Source organism: Oncorhynchus tshawytscha, linkage group LG09 (genome assembly GCF_018296145.1).
Source record: "Oncorhynchus tshawytscha isolate Ot180627B linkage group LG09, Otsh_v2.0, whole genome shotgun sequence".
Classification (NCBI taxonomy): Eukaryota; Metazoa; Chordata; class Actinopteri; order Salmoniformes; family Salmonidae; genus Oncorhynchus; species Oncorhynchus tshawytscha.
Window position 1 is genome coordinate 7,846,348 of NC_056437.1, and position 26,359 is coordinate 7,872,706.

The 26,359-nt window shown below is 42.9% G+C and overlaps 1 protein-coding gene across 3 annotated transcripts in view; it reads right to left on the minus strand.

Annotated features, from left to right (window-relative positions):
- Nucleotides 1–17,432, minus strand: part of LOC112259485 (protein Shroom3) — a 122,575-nt gene extending 105,143 nt beyond the window's left edge. Inside the window, exons 1-2 of one of the 3 annotated variants that reach the window (XM_042326435.1) lie at nucleotides 17,344–17,432; nucleotides 16,546–16,753 (exon numbers count right to left, since the gene is read on the minus strand). In XM_042326435.1, coding sequence (XP_042182369.1) covers nucleotides 16,546–16,689 — 144 coding nt within the window. In that variant the 5' untranslated portion in view covers nucleotides 16,690–16,753; nucleotides 17,344–17,432. Of the gene's footprint in view, nucleotides 1–16,545 lie in introns of all 3 variants that reach the window. The other 2 variants (XM_042326436.1, XM_042326434.1) reach the window with 2 other exon arrangements.
- Between the last annotated feature and the right edge of the window lie 8,927 nt (nucleotides 17,433–26,359).

The following is a 26,359-nucleotide window of genomic DNA, read 5'->3' on the forward strand; positions in this document are numbered from 1 at the left end:
CTATACTGTTACACTGGCAATACTATAGTGTCTATAAGAACATCTAATAGTCAAAGGTATATGAAATACAAATGGCATAGAGAGAAATAGTCCTATAATTCCTATAATAACCTCAACCTAAAACTTCTTACCTGGGAATATTGAAGACTCATGTTAAAAGGAATCACCAGCTTTCATATGTTCTCATGTTCTGAGCAAGGAACTTAAACATCAGCTTTTTTACATGGCACATATTGCACTTTTACTTTCTTCTCCAACACTTTGTTTTTGCATTATTTAAACCAAATTGAACATGTTTCATTATTTATTTGAGGCTAAATTGATTTTATTGATGTATTATATTAAGTTAAAATAAAAGTGTTAATTCAGAATTGTTGTAATTGTCATTATATCAGCCGATTAATCGGTATCGGCTTTTTTTGGTCCTCCAATAATAGGTATCGAAGTTGAAAAATCATAATCGGTCGACCTCTACCCCACACCCTCTCTCTCTCTCTCTCTCTCTCTCTACCATGCACCCTCTCTCTCAACATCCCTGTTATCTTACCATCACCCCTTCCTGTAGTCTTTACCATCACCCCTTCCTGTTTCCTTACCATCACCCCTTCCTGTTGCCTTACCATCACCACTTCCTGTAGTCTTTACCATCACCCCTTCCTGTTTCCTTACCATCACCACTTCCTGTAGTCTTTACCATCACCACTTCATGTAGTCTTATCATCACCCCTTCCTGTAGTCTTATCATCACCCCTTCCTGTAGTCTTATCATCACCCCTTCCTGTAGTCTTACCATCACCCCTTCCTGTTATCTTACAATCACCCCTTCCTGTAGTCTTACCATCACCACTTCCTGTTATCCTACCATTACCACTTCCTGTAGTCTTACATCACCACTTCCTGTAGTCTTACCATCACCATTTCCTGTAGTCTTACCATCACCACTTCCTGTAGTCTTACCATCACCCCTTCCTGTAGTCTTACCATCACCACTTCCTGTAGTCTTACCATCACCACTTCCTGTAGTCTTACCATCACCACTTCCTGTAGTCTTACCATCACCACTTCAACTGTATGTCAGTCTTCTGTTGTTTCCTCCGAAAAGATGAAATGACAGACAGAAAAGTGTTTGCCAAGTATTCTGTATTGAGACAACACGGACACTAGCAGCGCTACAACACTAGATAAGATTCACAAAGGAAAAATATAAGACCCTCCAAAGCCTCTCTGTGGAGTTCATACTCACGGAGGAGTTATGTTTGTAGGTCAACTGTCCTCATGTGCCCTAGAAGGCAGCGCACAGTGTACAGTGCAGTTTCATGTCATTTTTGAATGCTTTTCTAACAGAAATGTAAATGTTACTCCAGCCCTGCCTGTTATAATGTTCAAGCCTGATTTAAAATTAACAATAGAATGAAATCCTCAAAACCTACTGAGAACTCAGATGACAAAGTGTTGTCCATCACATGCATTATTGTGATAGCTCAGATCAGACACATACAGTATCCTCATTGTCCAGTATTAGATATGGGTCTATATCCTCATTGTCCAGTACAGTATTAGATATGGGTCTATATCCTCATTGTCCAGTACAGTATTAGATATGGGTCTATATCCTCATTGTCCAGTATTAGATATGGGTCTATATCCTCATTGTCCAGTATTAGATATGGGTCTATATCCTCATTGTACAGTATTAGATATGGGTCTATATCCTCATTGTCCAGTATTAGATATGGGTCTATATCCTCATTGTCCAGTATTAGATATGGGTCTATATCCTCATTGTCCAGTATTAGATATGGGTCTATATCCTCATTGTCCAGTACAGTATTAGATATGGGTCTATATCCTCATTGTACAGTATTAGATATGGGTCTATATCCTCATTGTCCAGTATTAGATATGGGTCTATATCCTCATTGTCCATTACAGTATTAGATATGGGTCTATATCCTCATTGTCCATTACAGTATTAGATATGGGTCTATATCCTCATTGTACAGTATTAGATATGGGTCTATATCCTCATTGTCCAGTACAGTATTAGATATGGGTCTATATCCTCATCGTACAGTATTAGATATGGGTCTATATCCTCATTGTCCAGTATTAGATATGGGTCTATATCCTCATTGTCCAGTATTACATATGCGTCTATATCCTCATTGTCCAGTACAGTATTAGATATGGGTCTATATCCTCATTGTCCAGTACAGTATTAGATATGGGTCTATATCCTCATTGTCCAGTACAGTATTAGATATGGGTCTATATCCTCATTGTACAGTATTAGATATGGGTCTATATCCTCATTGTCCAGTATTAGATATGGGTCTATATCCTCATTGTACAGTATTAGATATGGGTCTATATCCTCATTGTACAGTATTAGATATGGGTCTATATCCTCATTGTCCAGTATTAGATATGGTCTATATCCTCATTGTCCAGTATTAGATATGGGTCTATATCCTCATTGTCCAGTATTAGATATGGGTCTATATCCTCATCGTACAGTATTAGATATGGGTCTATATCCTCATTGTCCAGTACAGTATTAGATATGGGTCTATATCCTCATTGTACAGTATTAGATATGGGTCTATATCCTCATTGTACAGTGTTAGATATGGGTCTATATCCTCATTGTCCAGTATTAGATATGGGTCTATATCCTCATCGTACAGTATTAGATATGGGTCTATATCCTCATTGTCCAGTACAGTATTAGATATGGGTCTATATCCTCATTGTACAGTATTAGATATGGGTCTATATCCTCATTGTCCAGTGTTAGATATGGGTCTATATCCTCATTGTACAGTATTAGATATGGGTCTATATCCTCATTGTACAGTATTAGATATGGGTCTATATCCTCATTGTCCAGTACAGTATTAGATATGGGTCTATATCCTCATTGTCCAGTATTAGATATGGGTCTATATCCTCATTGTACAGTATTAGATATGGGTCTATATCCTCATTGTACAGTATTAGATATGGGTCTATATCCTCATTGTCCAGTATTAGATATGGGTCTATATCCTCATTGTCCAGTATTAGATATGGGTCTATATCCTCATTGTCCAGTATTAGATATGGGTCTATATCCTCATCGTACAGTATTAGATATGGGTCTATATCCTCATTGTCCAGTACAGTATTAGATATGGGTCTATATCCTCATTGTACAGTATTAGATATGGGTCTATATCCTCATTGTACAGTGTTAGATATGGGTCTATATCCTCATTGTCCAGTATTAGATATGGGTCTATATCCTCATCGTACAGTATTAGATATGGGTCTATATCCTCATTGTACAGTATTAGATATGGGTCTATATCCTCATTGTCCAGTACAGTATTAGATATGGGTCTATATCCTCATTGTACAGTATTAGATATGGGTCTATATCCTCATTGTCCAGTACAGTATTAGATATGGGTGTATATCCTCATTGTACAGTATTAGATATGGGTCTATATCCTCATTGTCCATTACAGTATTAGATATGGGTCTATATCCTCATTGTCCAGTATTAGATATGGGTCTATATCCTCATTGTCCAGTATTAGATATGGGTCTATATCCTCATTGTCCAGTGTTAGATATGGGTCTATATCCTCATTGTACAGTATTAGATATGGGTCTATATCCTCATTGTCCAGTGTTAGATATGGGTCTATATCCTCATTGTACAGTATTAGATATGGGTCTATATCCTCATTGTCCAGTATTAGATATGGGTCTATAGCCTCATTGTCCAGTATTAGATATGGGTCTATAGCCTCATTGTCCAGTACAGTATTAGATATGGGTCTATATCCTCATTGTACAGTATTAGATATGGGTCTATATCCTCATCGTACAGTATTAGATATGGGTCTATATCCTCATTGTACAGTATTAGATATGGGTCTATATCCTCATTGTCCATTACAGTATTAGATATGGGTCTATATCCTCATTGTCCAGTGTTAGATATGGGTCTATATCCTCATTGTACAGTATTAGATATGGGTCTATATCCTCATTGTCCAGTGTTAGATATGGGTCTATATCCTCATTGTACAGTATTAGATATGGGTCTATGTCCTCATTGTCCAGTATTAGATATGGGTCTATATCCTCATTGTCCAGTATTAAATATGGGTCTATAGCCTCATTGTCCAGTACAGTATTAGATATGGGTCTATATCCTCATTGTACAGTATTAGATATGGGTCTTTATCCTCATTGTCCAGTACAGTATTAGATATGGCTCTCCATCTGTTTAGGAAGCTGAACTCACCAAGAAAGATACAGAGGCTTTGTCCCAAAAGAGTACCCTATTCCCTACATAGTGCACTACTGTTGACCAGAGCCAGATGGAACCCTATTCCCTACATAGTGCACTACTTTAGACCAGATCCCTATGGAACCCTATTCCCTTTATAGTGCACTACTTTAGACCAGAGCCCTATGGAACCCTATTCCCTATATAGTGCACTACTGTTGACCAGATCCCTATGGAACCCTATTCCCTATATAGTGCACTACTTTAGACCAGAGCCCTATGGGCTGTTGTCAAAAGTAGCACGCTAAATCGGGAATAGGGTGCCATTTGGGACGCAGCCCAAGGCATTTTCTCAGGGCATAAAGCCCTAATAAGGCTGGTGGAGAGAGAAGATGGTATGCAACGTATTTCCCTCTCAGTCTAGAGTCTGGCCTTTCAGATCAATTATCCCATTATCTGGTGGGAATGAACTCCACACCACCTATCTGATGGGAATAAACTACACATCACCCATCTGATGGGAATAAACTACACATCACCCATCTGGAGGAATAAACTACACTACACCCATCTGGAGGAAAGAACTACACATCACCCATCTGGAGGAATAAACTACACTACACATCACCCATCTGGAGGAATAACCTACACATCACCCATCTGGAGGAATAAACTACACATCACCCTCCCCATCTGGAGGAATAAACTACACTACACATCACCCACTTGGAGGAATAAACTACACTACACATCGCCCACCTGGAGGAATAAACTACACTACATATCACCCATCTGGAGGAATAAACTACACATCACCCATCTGGAGGAATAACCTACCCACCTGGAGGAATAACCTACCCATCTGGAGGAATAACCTACCCACCTGGAGGAATAAACTACACCATACCCATCTGGAGGAATAAACTACACCATACCCATCTGGAGGAATAAACTAGAGTAAAATAAAGTAGTGTACATAATGTGAAATGCACTTGAAATAAAACTTGATTTGATTTTGATTTATACTCAGTCTGTCTGTTTGTCTGAATGAATAAATAAACAACACACTATCTTGATAAAGGGAAGTAGGAAAACTTGTTTGTCAATGGGCTGAAGTAAGTTTGTGGTACGCTCAGCCCGAGTGAATAAACCATTCACGGGCAACAATGCACAGAACTCATAGAGGGAAGTAGGAACTAGGAAGAGTAATGTCATGTCATTATGGACTAAACACATTACTGCCCATAATCATTCCTTCTGCATCAAACACACAGTAGCATTGTCAATCAGCATGTTCTTCATGTGGGAAGGAATGTGGAAAGCCCAAACAGTACCCTATTCCCTATGTAGTGCACTACTTTCAACCAGGGCCCATAGGGCTATAGTAATGGAGACGCAGGGCGTTAGGAAGCAGGTGTAGTTGGAGAGTTTCATATAAATTAACATGTAATGATACAAAAACAAGAGACATGTTTGGACATGAGAACAACAGAGAACACCATTGTGTTTGGGAGAGTCTCTTCTTTCTGTAGAGGGGTCATAATAGTTTTGATGGCCAAACCGTTTGAACGATACAGGCGATTCTGTGAGAAGACTGATTTTTGGGATGTCTCATGGTCTGACAAACACAGCTCTAGCTCTGTCACCTTTCACCGCAGATGGGTGGTCTCATGGTCTGACAAACACAGCTCTAGCTCTGTCACCTTTCACCGCAGATGGAGTGTGTCTCATGGTCTGACAAACACAGCTCTAGCTCTGTCACCTTTCACCGCAGATGGAGTGTGTCTCATGGTCTGACAAACACAGCTCTAGCTCTATCACCTTTCACCGCAGATGGAAAGGCTCATGGTCTGACAAACACAGCTCTAGCTCTGTCACCTTTCACCGCAGATGCAGAAGTGCGAAATCGGGGGATGCGGTGGATTGAGATGTATCCAATGCAATAAGATACCTCCAATATAACGGATTGATTTTTATGGGGATTTTTTTATTACGCAAATTGAAATTTCCGCTGGGGAGCGGACATCGACTCTAGGGGTTTTTAAAGATACTATAGTCGTCGCATTTCACATTGGTTTTTATCAACTACAAAAAGGTAAGATGTGTTTTTAATTCTGGTGCCGCTCTGCACACACAAGCTTGTTAGCTAGCTAGCTCTGGTCTAGCTTTCGAAAACATTATGTGTAATGGAATGGAATGGAACTGAGAGTCATGATCAAGGGCTAGCTCTGGTCCAACGTTAGTTAGCTCTGGTCCACGTTAGTTAAGACAACTCTCTGAAGTTCAAAGACATTTAATGTTCCTTCATAGAAGCCGCTCCTCTGTAGGTATAATTCTGTGGGACTAATTCAGATAATGCATGTTATAACAACAAAATGCCGAGCGCTTCATGCCCAGTGTGTTTTTTCTGGGTTTGAACCGGTTCAGAACTTAGTTTTTCTGGTCGGAACAGGGAACGGAACAAAGAAAAATATTGGTTCTGTTCAGAATGAAACTATTGAGAGTTATTGGTAATAAGTGTTCGTGTTACCATGTTTGTGTAGCCAAACATTGACATGCCTCCAAGATTATCAAATTGAATCAGTTGCTCAAATGCAGAGCAGAATCCGTTCCACACCCTTCTGGAAGAGGTCTTACAGGGAACTCTGGATTGGAGCATCAAATTTCTGGTTTAATAACTATTCTCCAAACTTTGGCAACTCCCCTTAACTCACTGACCTCTATTCCCAAAATCAAAGAACATATCACGCCCTTCGACCCTTCGACAAATCAGACAAATCAGATCTGCTCCTCCCCACCTATAGACAGAAATTAAAGCCGGAAGCAATCGTGGTAAGTTCTGTTCAATGTTGGTCTGACCAATCGGAAATTCATGCCACGCGACTGTTTTGATCACGTGGACTGGGATACGTTCCGGGTCGCCTCGGGTATAACATTGACGACTACACTGACTGTTACATCAGAAAGTGCATTGAGGATGTTGTTCCTACAGTGACGATTAGAACAGATCCAAACCAGAAACCAAGATGGCAGAATTGGCTCAAAACTGAAAGCGTGAACCACCACATTTAACCACAGGACGGTGACTGGGAACATGGAGGAGTACAAACAGACCAGCGACGACCTCCGTAAGTCAATCAAAGATGCAAAAAGACATTACAGGGCCAAATGGAGTCACATTTCAATGGCTCAATCTCTGTAGCTGACTTGAGTAGGTCTTTCAAGAGTGTTAACCTTTTTGGGATGGGGGCAGCATTTTCACTTTTGGATGAATAGCGTGCCCAGAGTGAACTGCCTCCCAGTCTGTCCCAGATGCTAATATATGCATATTATTATTAGTATTGGATAGAAAACACTCTGAAGTTTCTAAAACTGTTTGAATGATGTCTGTGAGTATAACAACTCATATGGCAGGTGAAAACCTGAGAAAAATCCAACCAGGAAGTGGGACATCTGAGATTTGTAGTTTTTCAAAGCTTGGCATACCGAATACACATTGAGATATGGGTAAAGTTGCACTTCCTACGGCTTCCACTAGATGTCAACCGTCTTTAGAAACTTGAATGAGGACTCTACTATAAAGGAGGGGCTCATGGGACCTCTGAGTCAGTGGTCTGGCAGAGAGCCTTGGTCTCATGACGCGCGCTCCCGACAGAGTTACCTCTCGTTCCAGTGTTTTTCTTCAGACAAAGGAATCCTCTGGTTGGAACATTATTGATGTTTTATGTTAAAAAACATCCTAAAGATTGATTCCATACATCGTTTGACATGTTTCTAAAGGACTGTAAAGGAAATTTTTCCGTGTTTGTCTGGACAAAGTGCCTACGCCTCATGAAGATGGATTACTAGGCTGAACATGCTAACAACAAGTGGCTATTTGGACATAAACAATGGACTTTATGGAACAAATCAGTCATTTATTGTTGAACTGGGATTCCTGGGAGTGCCTTCTGATGAAGATCATCAAAGGTAAGTGAATATTTATGGTGTTATTTCTAACTTTGTTGACTCCAAAATGGCAGATATTCCACTGGCTGTTTTGGGTTCTGAGCGCCGTTCTCAGATTATGCTTTTTCCGTAAAGTTTTTTAAAAATCTGACACTGGCATTAAGGAGAAGTCTATCTTTAATTCTGTGAATAACAGTTGTATCTTTTATCAATGTTTATTATGAGTATTTCTGCAAAATCACCAGATGTTTTGGAATCAAAACATTACTGCACGTAACGCGCCAATGTAAACAGAGACTTTTGCATATAAATATGCACATTATCAAACAAAACATACATAAATTGTGTAACATGATGTCCTATGAGTGTCATCTGATGAAGATCATCAAAGGTTAGTGATTCATTTGATCTATATTTCTGCTTTTTGTGACTCCTATCTTTGGCTGGAAAAATGTCTGTGTTTTTTGGACTTGGCTATGACCTAACATGTTGTGCTTTCGCTGTAAAGCATTTTTGAAATCGGACACGATGGGTAGATTAACAAGATGTTTATCTTTCATTTGCTGTCTTGGACTTGTTAATGTGTGAAAGTTACATGTTCCTAAAAAATCGCTGCCTTTTCAGCGGAATGTTGTCGAGGGGTTCCGCTACCTGCCCTAGAAAGGTTAACACATCTATCTCCAGGCCATCAGACTGTTGAACAGCTTCTATCTCCAGACCATCAGACTGTTAAACAGCTTCTATCACCAGGCCATCAGACTGATGAACAGCTTCTATCTCCAGACCATCAGACTGTTAAACAGATTCTATCTCCAGGCCATCAGACTGCTGAAAGCTTCTATCCCCATTGAGACCGTGTCTGTGCCTCGATCTAGGTTGGCCAAAACTAAACATGGCGGTGTTCGCTCTAGCAATCTCACTGGAATAAAGACCTCCTCCATTCCTGTCATTATTGAAAGAGATTGTGATATCTCACATCTCAAAATAGGGCTACTTAATGTTCGATCCCTCACTTCCAAGGCAGTTATAGTCAATGAACTAATCACTGATCATAATCTTGATGTGGTTGGCCTGACTGAAACATGGCTTAAGCCTGATGAATTTACTGTGTTAAATGAGGCCTCCCCTCCTGGTTACACTAGTGATCATATCCCCCGCGCATCCCGCAAATGTTGCTAACATTAACGATAGCAAATGTACATTTACAACAACAAAAAAACGACAGCATTTTCGTCTTTTGAGCTTCTAGTCATGAAATCTATGCAGCCTACTCAATCACTTTGTACAGCTACTGTTTACAGGCCTCCTGGGCCGTATACAGTGTTCCTCACTAAATTCCTATCGGACCGTGTAGTCATGGCAGATAATATTCACTTTTTTTGTGACTTTAATATTCACATGGAAAAGTCCACAGACCCACAGACCCACTCCAAAAGGCTTTCGGGGCCATCATCGACTCAGTGAGTTTTGTCCAACATGTATCCGGACCTACACACTGCCACAGTCATACTCTCAACCTAGTTTTGTCCCGTGGAATAAATATTGTGGATCTTAATGTTTTTCCTCATAATCCTGGACTATCGGACCACCATATTATTTACGTTTGCAATCGCAACAAATAATCTGCTCAGATCGCGCACCAGCGACTCCTGTGGCGGGCCGGGCGCAGTGCATGCTAACCAAGGTCGCCAGGTGCACAGTGTTTCCTCCGACACATTGGTGCGGCTGGCTTCCGGGTTGGATGCGCGCTGTGTTCAGAAGCGGTGCGGCTTGGTTGGGTTGTGTATCGGAGGACGCATGACTTTCAACCTTCGTCTGTCCCGAGCCCGTACGGGAGTTGTAGCGACGAGACAAGATAGTAGCTACTAACAATTGGATACCACGAAATTGGGGAGAAAAAGGAGGTAAAATTTCAACAAAAAGTAAAAATAATAACAATCTGCTCAGACCAAAACCAAGGATCATCAAAAGTCATGCTATAAATTCTCAGACAACCCAAAGATTTCTAGATGCCCTTCCAGACTCCCTCCACCTACCCAAGGACGTCAGAGGACAAAAATCAGTTAACCACCTAACTGAGGAACTAAATTTAACCTTGCGTAATACTCTAGATGCAGTCGCACCCCTAAAAACAAAAAACTTTTGTCAGAAGAAACAAGCTTCCTGGTATACAGAAAATACCCGAGCCCTAAAGCAAGCTTCCAGAAAATTGGAACGGAAATGGCGCTACACCAAACAGGAAGTCTTCTGATTAGCTTGGAAAGACAGTACCGTGCAGTATCAAAGAGCCCTCACTGCTGCTCGATCATCCTGTTTTTCCAACTTAATTGAGGAGAATAAGAACAATCCTAAATATATTTTTGATACTGTCGCAAAGCTAACTAAAAAGCAGCATTCCCCAAGAGAGCATGGCTTTCACTTCAGCAGTGATAAATTCATGAACTTGTTTGACGAAAAGATAATGATCATTAGAAAGCAAATTATGGACTCCTCTTTAAATTTGCGTATTCCTCCAAAGCTCAGTTGTCCTGAGTCTGCACAACACTGCCAGGACCTAGGATCAACGTAGACACTCATGTTTTCAAGTTTTTTATATATAATACTATATCTCTTGACACATTGATGGAAATAGTCATGGCCTCTAAACCTTCAAGCTGCCTACTGGACCATATTCCAACTAAACTACTGAAGGAGCTGCTTCCTGTGCTTGGCCCCCCTATGTTGAACATAATAAAAGGCTCCCTATCAACCAGATGTGTACCAAACTCACTAAAAGTGGCAGTAATAAAGCCTCTCTTGAAAAAGTCAAACCATGACCAAGAAAATATTAAAAACTATCGGCCTATATCGAATATCCCATTCCTCTCGAAGAAAATTGAAAAAGCTGTTGCGCAGCAACTCACTGCCGTCTTGAAGATAAACAATGTATATGAAACGCTTCAGTCTGGTTTTAGACCCATCATAGCACTGAGACTGCGCTCGAAAAGGTGGTAAATTACCTTTAATGGCGTCAGACCAAGGCTCTGCATCTGTCCTCGTGCTCCTAGACCTTAGTGCTGCTTTTGATACCATCGATCACCACATTCTTTTGGAGAGATTGGAAACCCAAATTGGTCTACAAAGACAAGTTCTGGCCTGGTTTAGATCTTATCTGACGGAAAGATATCAGTTTGTCTCTGTGGATGGTTTGTCCTCTGACAAATTAACTGTAAATGTCGGTGTTCCTCAATGTTCCGTTTTAGGACCACTATTGTTTTCACTATATATTTGACCTCTTGTGTGATGTCATTGGTGATGTCATTGGGAGACACAATGTTAACTTTCACTACTATGTGGACGATACACAGCTGCCCCAAAATTGCCCTGCCTGGAAGCCTGTGTTTCAGACATAAGGAAGAGGATGATGGCAAATCTTTCACTTTTAAACTTGGACAAAACAGAGATGCTAGCTCTAGGTCCCAAGAAACAAAGAGCTCTTCTGTTGGATCTGACCATTAATTTCTGATGGTTGTACAGTTGTTTAAAAAAAAACTGTGAAGGACCTCGGCGTAACTCTGGACCCTGATCGCTCTTTTGACGAACATATCAAGACTGTTTCAAGGACAGCTTTTTCCATCTACATAACATTGCAAAAATCTGAAACGTTCTGTCCAAAAATGATGCAGAAAAATGTATCCATGCTTTTGTCACTTCTAGATTAGACTTCTGCAATGCTCTACTTTCCAGCTACCAGGATAAAGCACTAAATAAACTTCAGTTAGTGCTAAACATGACTGCTAGAATCTTGACTAGAACCAAAAAATGTTACCATATTACTCCAGTGCTAGCCTCTCTACACTGGATTCCTGTTCAGGCTAGGGCTGATTTCAAGGTTTTACTGCTAACCTACAAAGCATTACATGGGCTTGCTCCTACCTACTGTATGTCTCCGATTTGTCCTGCCGTACATACCTACATGTACGCTACGGTCACAAGACGCAGGCCTCCTTATTGTCCCTAGAATTTCTAAGTAAACAGCTGGAGGCATATAGCTAAATTTTTATGGAATGGTCTGCCTATCCATGTGAGAGACGCAGACTTGGTCTTGACCTTTAAGTCTTTACTGAAGACTCATCTCTTCAGTAGGTCCTATGATTGAGTGTAGTCTGGCCCAGGAGTGGGAAGGTGTACAGAAGGGCTCTGGAGCAACGAACTGCCCTTGCTGTCTCTGCCTGGCCAGTTCCCCTCTTTCCACTGGGATTCTCTGCCTCTAACCCTATTACAGGGGCTGAGTCACTGGCTTACTGGTGCTCTTCCATGCCATCCCAGGAGGGGTGCGTCACTTGAGTGGGTTGAGTCACTGACGTGTCCGGGTTGGCGCCCCCCTCGTGTTCGTGCCATGGGGGAGATCTTTGTGGGCTATACTCGGCCTTGTCTCAGGGTCGTAAGTTGGTGGTTTGAAGATATCCCTCTAGTGGTGTGGGGGCTGTGCTTTGGCAAAGTGGGTGGGGTTATATCCTGCCTGGTTGGCCCTGTCCGGGGGTGTCCTCGGATGGAGCCACAGTGTCTCCTGACCCCTCCTGTCTCAGCCTCCAGTATTTATGCTGCAGTAGTTTGTGTCGGGGGGCCTAGGATCAGTCTGTTATATCTGGAGTATTTCTTCTGTCTTATCCGGTGTCCTGTGTGAATTTATGTATGCTCTCTCTAACTCTCTCTCTTTCTCTCTTTTCTCTCTTCTCTCGGAGGACCTGAGCCCTAGGACCATGCCATGAAAAGCCAACTGACATTTACTCCTGAGGTGCTGACCTGTTGCACCCTCTACAACCACTGTGATTATTATTATTTGACCCTGCTGGTCATCTATGAACGTTTGAACATCTTGACCATGTTCTGTTATAATCTCCACCCGGCACAGCCAGAAGAGGACTGACCACCCCTCAGAGCCTGGTTCCTCTCTAGGTTTCTTCCTAGGTTCCTGCCTTTCTAGGGTTTTTCCTAGCCACCGTGCTTCTACACCTGCATTGCTTGCTGTTTGGGGTTTTAGACTGGGTTTCTGTACAGCTCTTTGTGACATCAGTTGATGTAAAAAGGGCTTTATAAATACATTTGATTGATTGATCTCCAGGCCATCAGACTGTTGAACAGCTTCTATCTCCAGGCCACCAGACTGTTGAACAGCCATCAAGCTATCTTCTGTAGTAAGAGACAAAGCTCCTCACTTACACAAATCACACATCATACACACCTCATACACAAGCTGGCTCCTGTACTCACATATACACACGCAGACACACACACACGCACACACGCACACACACACACACACACACACACACACACACACACACACACACACACACACTCCCCTAGCCAACGCTGCTGTCCCATGTATACAGAGACATTAAACACTGGACACTTCCTGTTTCTTTTATGAGTTTTTTTTTATAGCTGTGTATTTATTTACTGTATTCTCACATAGCTCATTCTAATATATCTAATATCTATCAATCTGCACATTGTTACACTGTTTATACACACTGTGTATATACTGTATTCTTGACATAGCCCTCCGACGCTATTATATAATGGCGCCGGAGGGGATGGAAAGGGAAAGGGGGATACCTAGTCAGTTGTACAACTGAATGCCTTCAACTGAAATGTGCCTTCCGCATTTAACCCAACCCCTCTGAATCAGAGAGGTGCTGGGGGCTTCCTTAATCGACATTCACGTCTTCGGCGCCCGGGGAACAGTGGGTTAACTGCCTTACTCAGGGGCAGAAAAACAAATTTTCAGTTGAACAACTGAATGCCTTCAACTCAAAGAGGTGCGGGGGGGCTTCCTTAATCGACATCCACGTCTTCGGCACCCGGGGAACAGTGGGTTAACTGCCTGGGGTGGGTTAAAGTGTCAATACAGGACTAAGATTGAATCCTACTACCCCGGCTCTAATTTTACAGACTACAAAGGGAAACCCATCCGCGAGCTGCCCAGTGACCCGAGCCTACCAGACAAGCTAAATGCCTTTTATGCTCGCTTTGAGGCAAGCAACACTGAAGCATGCATGAGAGCACCAGCTGTTCCGGACGACTGTGTGATCACGCCCTCCGTAGCCAATGTGATCACGCTCTCCCTAAGACCTTTAAACATGTCAACATTCACAAGGCCACGGGGCCAGACGGATTACAAGGGCGTGTACTCAGAGCACTTGCCCGGACCAACTGGCAAGTGTCTTCACTGACATTTTCAACCTCACCCTGACCAAGTTCTGTAATACACACATTTCAAGCAGACCCCCATAAGTCCCTGTGCCCAAGAAAGCGAAGGTAACCTGCCTAAATGACTACCGGCCCCAGTAGCACTCACGTCGGTAGCCATGAAGTGTTTTGAAAGGCTGGTCATGGCTCACATCAACACCATCATCCCTGAAACCCTAGACCCACTCCAATTCGCATCTACTACAGCTCAGCGTTCAACATCATATTGCCCACAAAGCTCATCACTAAGCTAAGGACCCTGGGACTAAACACCTCCCTCTGCAACTGGATCCTGGACTTCCTGATGGGCCACCCCCAGGTGTTAAGGGTAGGCAACAACACATCTGCCACGCTGATCCTCGAGGGCACCTCAGGGGTGCGTGAATAGCCCCCTCCTATACTCCCTGTTCACCCACGACTGCGTGGCCAAACATGACTCCAACACCATCATTAAGTTTGCCAACAACACAACAGTGGTAGGCCTGATCACTGACAACAATGAGACAGCCTATAGGGAGGAGGTCAGAGACCTGGCAGTGTGGTGCCAGGACAACAACCTCTCCCTCAATGTGAGCAAGACAAAGGAGCTAATCGTGGACTATAGGAAAAGGCGGGCCGAACAGGCCCCCATTAACCTCGACGGGGCTGAAGTGGAGCGGGTCAAGAGTTTCAAGTTTCTTGGTGTTCACATCACCAACAAACTATTATGGTCCAAACACACCAACAGTTTGGCATGAGTCCCCAGACAGTTTGGCATGAGTCCCCAGATCCTCAAAATGTTATACAGCTGCACCATCGAGAGCATCCTGACTGGTTGCATCAGCGCCTGGTATGGCAACAGCTCGGCATCTGAACGAAAGGCGCTACAGAGGGTAGTGAGTATGGCCCAGTACATCACTGGGGTCAAGCTTCCTGACATCCAGGTCCTATATACTAGGCGGTGTCAGAGGAAGGCCCAAAAAATTGTCAAAGACTCCAGTCACCCAAGTCATAGACTATTCTCTCTGCTACCACACGGTACCAGAGCTCCAAGTCTAGGACCAAAAGTCTCCTTAACTGCTTCCAAGCCATAAGACTGCTGAACAATTAATCAAATGGCCACCCGGACTATTTATATTGACCCCCCCCTCCCATAGATTACATTTGGACGTGTTATTTGGGTTATTCATTGGATTCATTCTAACATTGTTGATTTCTTGTTTCTAGTTTTTCATTATTTATTTATTTATTTGTGTACTTGTTTGACAGGAGCTAGTAACATAAGCATTATACTGCACTGTTGGGAGCTAGTAACACAAGAAGTATACTGCACATCTGCTACAATTCTGCTATTACATCTGCTAAACTGTCTACACGACCAATAAACTTTGATTTGATTTAGATTTAGTTGACATACTTTTGTCTGCACCAGCAAAGAGGTTTACCAGGGAACCATGCAGGCATGGTGAATGGCCCCATTCTTCAACACTGGGTCAGAATTAAATAATCAACTGTGTTTGGTTAAGATTTATTCACTGGATCGGTATTCAGTCTGCTACTAACTAAAAACATGAATCTACTCTTGATGAGGCAGATGGAAAAACGCACATCAATATCTGACTTATCAAGGAAAGTGTTCCTTGTTATGATTTTGTTGGTACAGGTATTTGTTGCAACATGTAGTGCGGATTTGAATACTATTTGAATCAAAATTGCTCAACCCTCTTCTAGGAAAAAGCACATTTAATCAGACATTGTAACACTGCCACAAGACACTCTCCTGGGGAAGTAACAATGTTGCCCTCGGGGACTCTTCATCAATATTATAGACAGCTGTGTTCATAGCAATAGCTATGAGCCATAGGCCTGAATGCAATATAACAACTTGGGGAAGGAGGATTAGTTAGGACGGAGGTGGTAGGCAACACCTGACACACACACACACACACACACACACACACACACACACACACACACACACACACACACATGAACACACACAAGCACACACACACACACACACACACACACACATACACATGAACACACACAAGCACACACGCACGCACGCACACACACACACACACGCACACCTTCCTTACCTTTGAGATGATTAACTCCTCTCCATGTTCCAGACCTCCTTTGAGCTGAAACCCCCAGGGTGCCCCACCCAGGAGCCGAGCCTCCAGAAGCAGCGTCTTTCCTCGGTGTATGACTGTGCTGTAGCTTGGGAGACTGCTATCCATAATCACTAGCACCGCCGAGGTAGCCTAGCCTGGTGGCTCGGTCCTATTCAGTCCAACAGACCCACTGCAAAGGGGAAATGAAGCCGATAAGATGGAAGAACCGATTTTTATCTTCTCCTTTTCTTAAAGTCTTCCCGAAGAGCATAGCAAGAGGGGAAAGTCCACTCCTGAAGGATAAATCATTTCCTAGCATCACCGAATATTAAGTCAGCAAATGAAACATGGTTTGCCAATCTAACGGCAGTCTAGTTTAAACAAGTTCACTTTCGTTCCAACAGTCAGCAACAAGTGATGAAAATTAAACAGTCCACAAAATAACATTAAATGGATAGAACAAACGACAAAAAATAGTAATGTTTACTGAAAATGTAGATAGATTCACTTTTGATCGTTTGTCAGCCCCTCTTCCTCCTCCGACACTACTTTAGCATCACAATAGAATTTGCTACAATCCACTGGGCTGGGAGAAAGGGAGCGCTCTTCCCTCGCCAGCGAGCTGGTAGCATTGCGATCAGGTCAATTTGCCCTGTCAGAAAACAACGTTTTGCGCACCAGACTTCGACACTTGATTTGCCTACTCTCTAAAACTACCCCAAGTTGATTCTCAGCAACTTTTAAATGTAGAAGTCTAGTTGTTGCCTTGATGCGCATTACCTCTCCACTCCAGTTCCATGGATGCAAGTTTTGCCTCCCACTCCTCTCTCCTCTCACAGTCAATGGATGAAGTAGGGTAGTGCGCATGTGTGGAGAGGAACGCCCTTCAGCAGGCTACGCGGCCCGTTTCTTTAAAAAGTCAAGCTCTGTCGAGACTGTCGAAACCAAATGACATACGCGCTTTAGTTCCTTTAACACCATGAAAGGTCTCTTTAATTTATCCTGACACACATACTGTGAAACGCAAACACGGCATCCCACGCCACGGCCATTCCGTCATTGTTTATTGATTACTTTACCGAAATTCAAAGTCAAGCACGTCAGGGGGGGATAAAATAATAAGAAACAACAGCTTCCGTAGGACTTAATCTGAATAAATGTGACACCTGACCCGATGTTACCCAAAACTATTTTCATGACCTCCCGATGAAGAAGGGAACTAGATAAGATGTTTCCTCGGGTCATTTCTGTCTTATTAAGGTCAGTCAGACATGTATGATACCTTCAGATGGCGACAATGCTGGTTAGGCTATCACAGTTCACACACATTGCACCAGATTTCTGATTTAGACCGAGTAGGCCCTAGGCTATGTTGACACTAATCTGCATTCCTTCATTACCGTGTCGAAATGGAAGTCGTGAATCAGCTACAGTATATACCAATTGCCTCGCATCTAATAGTAAGATGTAGATAACCAATCAATTTGACAACAAAAAAATATTTGACTATTAGACACTTAGAATTATATTATTCTTGGGTAGATGACCAACACAGACAGGGCTTGATACACCTCTCAGTGGCTCAGATAGCCTCTGTCTGCTTGTCAGTGTTACTGTGTTGACGCAATGAAACATCATGAAGATGCTAAAAATGGAAGGCTGCGGATTATGCACCTTGGCGATAAATACTAATCTTCATCCACTGTTAATGACCACTGTTAGAGGGCCTCTACACTCCTGGCTCCTGTACACACAGGATGAGGTCATGAGGTCGTTATGCAGTCAGGAATTGTTCCTCACTGTGAGGTGGTAGATCTGAAGTCGGAGCTTACTTACTAACATACATACATACACTCGTTCTTAAGTGCCGACTTAGTTGTGACCCAAACTGCCAAAACAATGATGGGTTTTCTATTAATGCTTCTGTCACACATAGGCCTGTGTCTGAACAACAAGTACTGCTAGCTATTGGTGCCGCAATCAACTTTGGAGTTTCAAGTTTTATTGCATACGCTGTCCAAACAAATGCTTACTTGCAAGTTCCTTCTCGACAAATCAAATCAAATGTTATTTGTCACATGCGAAGAATACACCATAGTACCCTCCAAGCTCGTCATCAAGCTCGAGACCCTGGGTCTCGACCCCGCCCTGTGCAACTGGGTACTGGACTTCCTGACGGGCCGCCCCCAGGTGGTGAGGGTAGGCAACAACATCTCCTCCCCGCTGATCCTCAACACTGGGGCCCCACAAGGGTGCGTTCTGAGCCCTCTCCTGTACTCCCTGTTCACCCACGACTGCGTGGCCATGCACGCCTCCAACTCAATCATCAAGTTTGCGGACGACACAACAGTGGCAGGCTTGATTACCAACAACGACGAGACGGCCTACAGGGAGGAGGTGAGGGCCCTCGGAGTGTGGTGTCAGGAAAATAACCTCACACTCAACGTCAACAAAACTAAGGAGATGATTGTGGACTTCAGGAAACAGCAGAGGGAACACCCCCATCCACATCGATGGAACAGTAGTGGAGAGGGTAGCAAGTTTTAAGTTCCTCGGCATACACATCACAGACAAACTGAATTGGTCCACTCACACAGACAGCATCGTGAGGAAGGCGCAGCAGCGCCTCTTCAACCTCAGGAGGCTGAAGAAATTCGGCTTGTCACCAAAAGCACTCACAAACTTCTACAGATGCACAATCGAGAGCATCCTGGCGGGCTGTATCACCGCCTGGTATGGCAACTGCACCGCCCTCAACCGTAAGGCTCTCCAGAGGGTAGTGAGGTCTGCACAACGCATCACCCGGGGGCAAACTACCTGCCCTCCAGGACACCTACACCACCCGATGCTACAGGAAGGCCATAAAGATCATCAAGGACATCAACCACCCGAGCCACTGCCTGTTCACCCCGCTGTCATCCAGAAGGCGAGGTCAGTACAGGTGCATCAAAGCTGGGACCGAGAGACTGAAAAACAGCTTCTATCTCAAGGCCATCAGACTGTTAAACAGCCACCACTAACATTGAGTGGCTACTGCCAACACACTGTCAATGACACTGACTCTACTCTAGCCACTTTAATCATGGGAATTGATGGGAAATGATGTAAATATATCACTAGCCACTTTAAACAATGCTACCTTATATAATGTTACTTACCCTACATTGTTCATCTCATATGCATGCGTTGATACTGTACTCTATATCATCGACTGCATCCTTATGTAATACATGTATCACTAGCCACTTTAACTATGCCACTTGGTTTACATACTTATCTCATATGTATATACTGTACTCGATATCATCTACTGTATCTTGCCTATGCTGCTCTGTACCATCACTCATTCATATATCCTTATGTACATATTCTTTATCCCCTTACACTGTGTATAAGACAGTAGTTTTTTTTGGAATTGTTAGTTAGATTACTTGCTTTTTATTACTGCATTGTCGGAACTAGAAGCACAAGCATTTCGCTACACTCGCATTAACATCTGCTAACCATGTGTATGTGACAAATAAATTTTGATTTGATGATTTGATTTGATTTAGACTTTACCGTGAAAATGCGTTGCTTTACAAGCCTTTAACCAACAACGCAGAGTTTAAAAATACAAATAAAAAAGTAACACAAGAAGAATAAAATAAAATACACAAGAATGGAGCTATAAACAGGAAGTACCAGATCAATGTGGAGCTATAAACAGGAAGTACCAGATCAATGTGGAGCTATATACAGGAAGTATCAGATCAATGTGGAGCTATAAACAGGAAGTACCAGATCAATGTGGAGCTATATACAGGAAGTACCAGATCAATGTGGAGCTATATACAGGAAGTATCAGATCAATGTGGAGCTATAAACAGGAAGTACCAGATCAATGTGGAGCTATATACAGGAAGTATCAGATCAATGTGGAGCTATATACAGGAAGTATCAGATCAATGTGGAGCTATATACAGGAAGTACCAGATCAATGTGGAGCTATGTACAGGAAGTATCAGATCAATGTGGAGCTATATACAGGAAGTATCAGATCAATGTGGAGCTATATACAGGAAGTATCAGATCAATGTGGAGCTATATACAGGAAGTACCAGATCAATGTGGAGCTATATACAGGAAGTATCAGATCAATGTGGAGCTATATACAGGAAGTATCAGATCAATGTGGAGCTATATACAGGGAGTACCAGATCAATGTGGAGCTATGTACAGGAAGTATCAGATCAATGTGGAGCTATATACAGGAAGTACCAGATCAATGTGGAGCTATATACAGGAAGTATCAGATCAATGTGGAGCTATAAACAGAAAGTACCAGATCAATGTGGAGCTATATACAGGGAGTACCAGATCAATGTGGAGCTATATACAGGAAGTATCAGATCAATGTGGAGCTATATACAGGAAGTACCAGATCAATGTGGAGCTATATACAGGAAGTATCAGATCAATGTGGAGCTATATACAGGAAGTACCAGATCAATGTGGAGCTATATACAGGGAGTACCAGATCAATGTGGAGCTATATACAGGAAGTATCAGATCAATGTGGAGCTATATACAGGAAGTACCAGATCAATGTGGAGCTATATACAGGGAGTACCAGATCAATGTGGAGCTATATACAGGAAGTACCAGATCAATGTGGAGCTATATACAGGAAGTACCAGATCAATGTGGAACTATTTACAGGAAGTACCAGATCAATATGGAGCTATAAACAGAAAGTACCAGATCAATGTGGAGCTATATACAGGGAGTACCAGATCAATGTGGAGCTATATACAGGGAGTACCAGATCAATGTGGAGCTATATACAGGAAGTATCAGATCAATGTGGAGCTATATACAGGAAGTACCAGATCAATGTGGAGCTATATACAGGGAGTACCAGATCAATGTGGAGCTATATACAGGAACTATCAGATCAATGTGGAGCTATATACAGGAAGTACCAGATCAATGTGGAGCTATATACAGGGAGTACCAGATCAATGTGGAACTATATACAGGAAGTACCAGATCCATGTGGAGCTATATACAGGGAGTACCAGTACCAGATCAATGTGGAGCTCTATACAGGAAGTACCAGATCAATGTGGAGCTATATACAGGAAGTACCAGATCAATGTGGCGCTATATACAGGGAGCTCCAGTACCAGACCAATGTACGGTATGAGGTAACTAGGCATCAGGATAAATAATAAATAATAATAAATAATATGAGTAACATAAAGAACAGACTAACAGCAGCAAATGATGAGTGTAAAAATGTGTGTGTTGTGTCTGTGTCTGTGTGTGTGTGTGTGTGTGTGTGTGTGTGTGTGTGTGTGTGTGTGTGTGTGTGTGTGTGTGTGTGTGTGTGTGTGTGTGTGTGTTCGAGTATCATTACTTGACTCTTTAGCAGTCTTATTGATATTTATAAATGGTGTGTATATATATATATATGGATAAAAAAAGGTGAGTAAATCACAGTTCCATGGGTGTTTTCGTAACTCTTCAACAATGCATTAGAAAAGTGGGGTATGTAAGCTACTGCCTTCCACAAGAGGATGGGAAAATTTAAATGATATTTTAAATCAACTATTTTAGATCTTGGATCATGATATTTTCAGATGGGGTGAGGTGGCAAATCGAAAGAAGTATGGGTTTTAATCGTATTATTTCTGTAAAGGTCCAGTGGACGGGGACGGGGACGGGGAAAAGGAGAAGAATGTTTTTAAAGTTAACGGAGCCATTTGTTATTGTGTCTGAACTACAGCTGGGCTGAATTAGCGAGGAGCAAAAAGTCATATTTGATTCTTTTCATGTCCAGGGCTAGATGAAAGACTTGTCTTAGAGAAGAAAATACACATCTTATATAAGAATAGGGCCGTACCGACACACTGTTTAAACAACGGACAGATGGAAGGTTTATAATATGCATCTCTGTGCCAAAATTGCAATATTGTAGAAATTGACAACTTCTTGGGTTCCGTTTGTACATCTACATTCTGTCAATGCGTGTCTTCATGATATCACTATGCAACAATTATGTACATAAACAGGAATACGTTTGTCAATGTTTTAAACATATTTAAAAAAAATACATAAAATACTGTTGCTGTATTGAATATTTTTCTATAAATAGGGTTTTCCTTAAACATGCTATTAATTATTACAACGCTACTACCATGTTATTATCACATTTGAACGCTTCGCTTGTGAAACACAATATATATATATATATATATATATATATATATATATATATATATATATATATATATATATATTAACCGTGTCCTCCGCTCAATGATGGCCACAGGGTGGCGGTGTTGAGTTACGTAAAGGAATCTCATGATTCATTACAATACCAAACCAGGATTTAGCCAGGGTCTGGGAATGCTGAAAGCAGACTGAAAGGAAGTTCTATTGAATTACACATGTTAGTATCAATCTACTGATATTCCCAATAAATGCCATCTCTGGCTGGTGCAGGAATGAAGGAATTCATCAGCATTTTATGTTTTAGTATTCTATTGAATGACTCTGCCTGCTTTACGAATCGTGATGGCATTTACTGCACATTTATGTATTTCTGACATTCCTATTCATATATTTCAAAATGTTTATGTGATCCCAGAGCAGAGCAGGCAGTCTCCATTAAGGTATGTGAGGTAATCTGGCCACCTGGCCGACCAGACCAATCAGTCTCCAGTACGGTATGTGAGGTAATCTGTCCACCTGGCCGACCAGACCAATCAGTCTCCATTAAGGTATGTGAGGTCATCTGGCCGACCAGACCAATCAGTCCCCATTACGGTATGTGAGGTGATCTGTCCGACCGGAACAATCAGTCCCCAGTACGGTATGTGAGGTGATCTGTCCGACCAGAACAATCAGTCCCCATTACGGTATGTGAGGTGATCTGTCCGACCAGACCAATCAGTCCCCATTACGGTATGTGAGGTGATCTGTCCGACCAGAACAATCAGTCCCCATTACGGTATGTGAGGTGATCTGTCCGACCGGAACAATCAGTCCCCATTACGGTATGTGAGGTGATCTGTCCGACCGGAACAATCAGTCCCCATTACGGTATGTGAGGTATCTGGCCACCTGGCCGACCAGACCAATCAGTCCCCAGTACGGTATGTGAGGTGATCTGCCACCTGGCCGACCAGACCAATCAGTCTCCATTAAGGTATGTGAGGTAATCTGGCCACCTGGCCGACCAGACCAATCAGTCTCCAGTACGGTATGTGAGGTACTCTGGCCACCTGGCCGACCAGACCAATCAGTCTCCAGTACGGTATGTGAGGTAATCTGTCCACCTGGCCGACCAGACCAATCAGTCTCCAGTACGGTATGTGAGGTAATCTGTCCACCTGGCCGACCAGACCAATCAGTCTCCATTAAGGTATGTGAGGTGATCTGTCCGACCAGAACAATCAGTCCCCAGTACGGTATGTGAGGTATTCTGGCCACCTGGCCGACCAGACCAATCAGTCTCCAGTACGGTATGTGAGGTAATCTGTCCGACCAGACCAATCAGTCTCCATTACGGTATGTGAGGTAATCTGTCCGACCAGACCAATCAGTCCCCAGTAAGGTATGTGAGGTAATCTGTCCGACCAGACCAATCAGTCCCCAGTACGGTATGTGAGGTAATCTGTCCGACCAGACCAATCAGTCCCCATTACGGTATGTGAGGTAATCTGGCCGACCAGACCAATCAGTCTCCATTAAGGTATGTGAGGTAATCTGGCCACCTGGCCGACCAGACCAATCAGTCTCCAGTACGGTATGTGAGGTAATCTGGCCACCTGGCCGACCAGACCAATCAGTCCCCAGTAAGGTATGTGAGGTAATCTGTCCGACCAGACCAATCAGTCCCCAGTACGGTATGTGAGGTAATCTGTCCGACCAGACCAATCAGTCCCCATTAAGGTATGTGAGGTAATCTGTCCGACCAGACCAATCAGTCCCCAGTACGGTATGTGAGGTAATCTGGCCGACCGGACCAATCAGTCTCCATTAAGGTATGTGAGGTAATCTGGCCACCTGGCCGACCAGACCAATCAGTCTCCATTAAGGTATGTGAGGTAATCTGGCCGACCAGACCAATCAGTCCCCAGTACGGTATGTGAGGTAATCTGTCCGACCAGACCAATCAGTTTTCATTAAGGTTTGTGAGGAAATCTGGCCACCTGGCCGACCAGACCAATCAGTCCCCAGTACGGTATGTGAGGTAATCTGTCCGACCGAACCAATCAGGCTCCAGTACGGTATGTGAGGTAATCTGTCCGACCGGACCAATCAGGCTCCAGTACGGTATGTGAGGTAATCTGTCCGACCGGACCAATCAGGCTCCAGTACGGTATGTGAGGTAATCTGTCCGACCGGACCAATCAGGCTCCAGTACGGTATGTGAGGTAATCTGTCCGACCGGACCAATCAGGCTCCAGTACGGTATGTGAGGTAATCTGTCCGACCGGACCAATCAGGCTCCAGTACGGTATGTGAGGTAATCTGTCCGAACGGACCAATCAGGCTCCAGTACGGTATGTGAGGTAATCTGTCCGACCGGACCAATCAGGCTCCAGTACGGTATGTGAGGTAATCTGTCCGACCGGACCAATCAGGCTCCAGTACGGTATGTGAGGTCATCTGGCCGACCGGACCAATCAGGCTCCAGTACGGTATGTGAGGTAATCTGTCCGACCGGACCAATCAGGCTCCAGTACGGTATGTGAGTTAATCTGTCCGTCCGGACCAATCAGGCTCCAGTATAGCCACCTCAACTGCCTTCCATTAGCCTTCATCTCTATGCAGCTGCAGGTACCAGGGACTGCTAGGACATTTACCTTGTTGGTGGTCATAAGTATTGGCAGTACTGACAACGTGCCAATAGAATGGAGTCTATCGCTCTGTTGATCCCCTGTAGTGTCTTCTTTACGTCTTTCACTGAGCCTTGTGACATCAATGTCTCAACACCAACATATTGGCAGCTACTTTGTAGTTTAGACAGTGCTCCAAGATACTGAGATGGTTCATCAATTTTGTTCTTTGAATCTAACGGATACACTAGCCTGTGTCCTACAAACAACAAACTGTTTCTGAATACAAAACACATTTTATTCTATAATGTTGTACTTTCGGTGTGTGTGTGAGAGAGAGAGAGAGAGAGAGAGAAGAGAGAGAGAGAGAGAGAGAGAGAGAGAGTCAGAGGGACTCCCAGACTGTCTCTGGTGCTAGGTTGTTCTCAAAATCACACATTTACCACTTTTAAACTGTACTTGTTGCTAAAACTGTCTATTTATAGCATTACATTAAAGGTAAGATATTAACATGGAATGGAATATGGAACCAATGGAATTGTTTTAGTGATTCTATTTATGTGTTCTGGATTCCCTTCCTTACTTTCCAGAAAGGACCTTTTATAGACTGTCCCCACTGAAGGTCAGTGGTAGCCATAGCGACATCACAGACAGTAGGAGGAGTGGTATGTTTTATTAATAGCATGAGAGAGTCACAGGCAAACAGGCTCCACAGAGGTACACAAAGAGATAGGTTATTCTTAACAATGACAGACAGGCGGTAACCTACGTGAATGGAATTATACCAGAGTGGTCTGTCATAGAGATATAGGTATGTGTTTTAACTTCCATTTCATTGGGTCTGTCATTTTGTCATGTCAATTTAACTTTAATGTCCAACACGAGATACAAGAGTTTGGATATCCTTCCCACCTTGTGCCAGATAAGGGCCCCTTATGAAAACTGAGAAGGGGTCAGCATGGTGA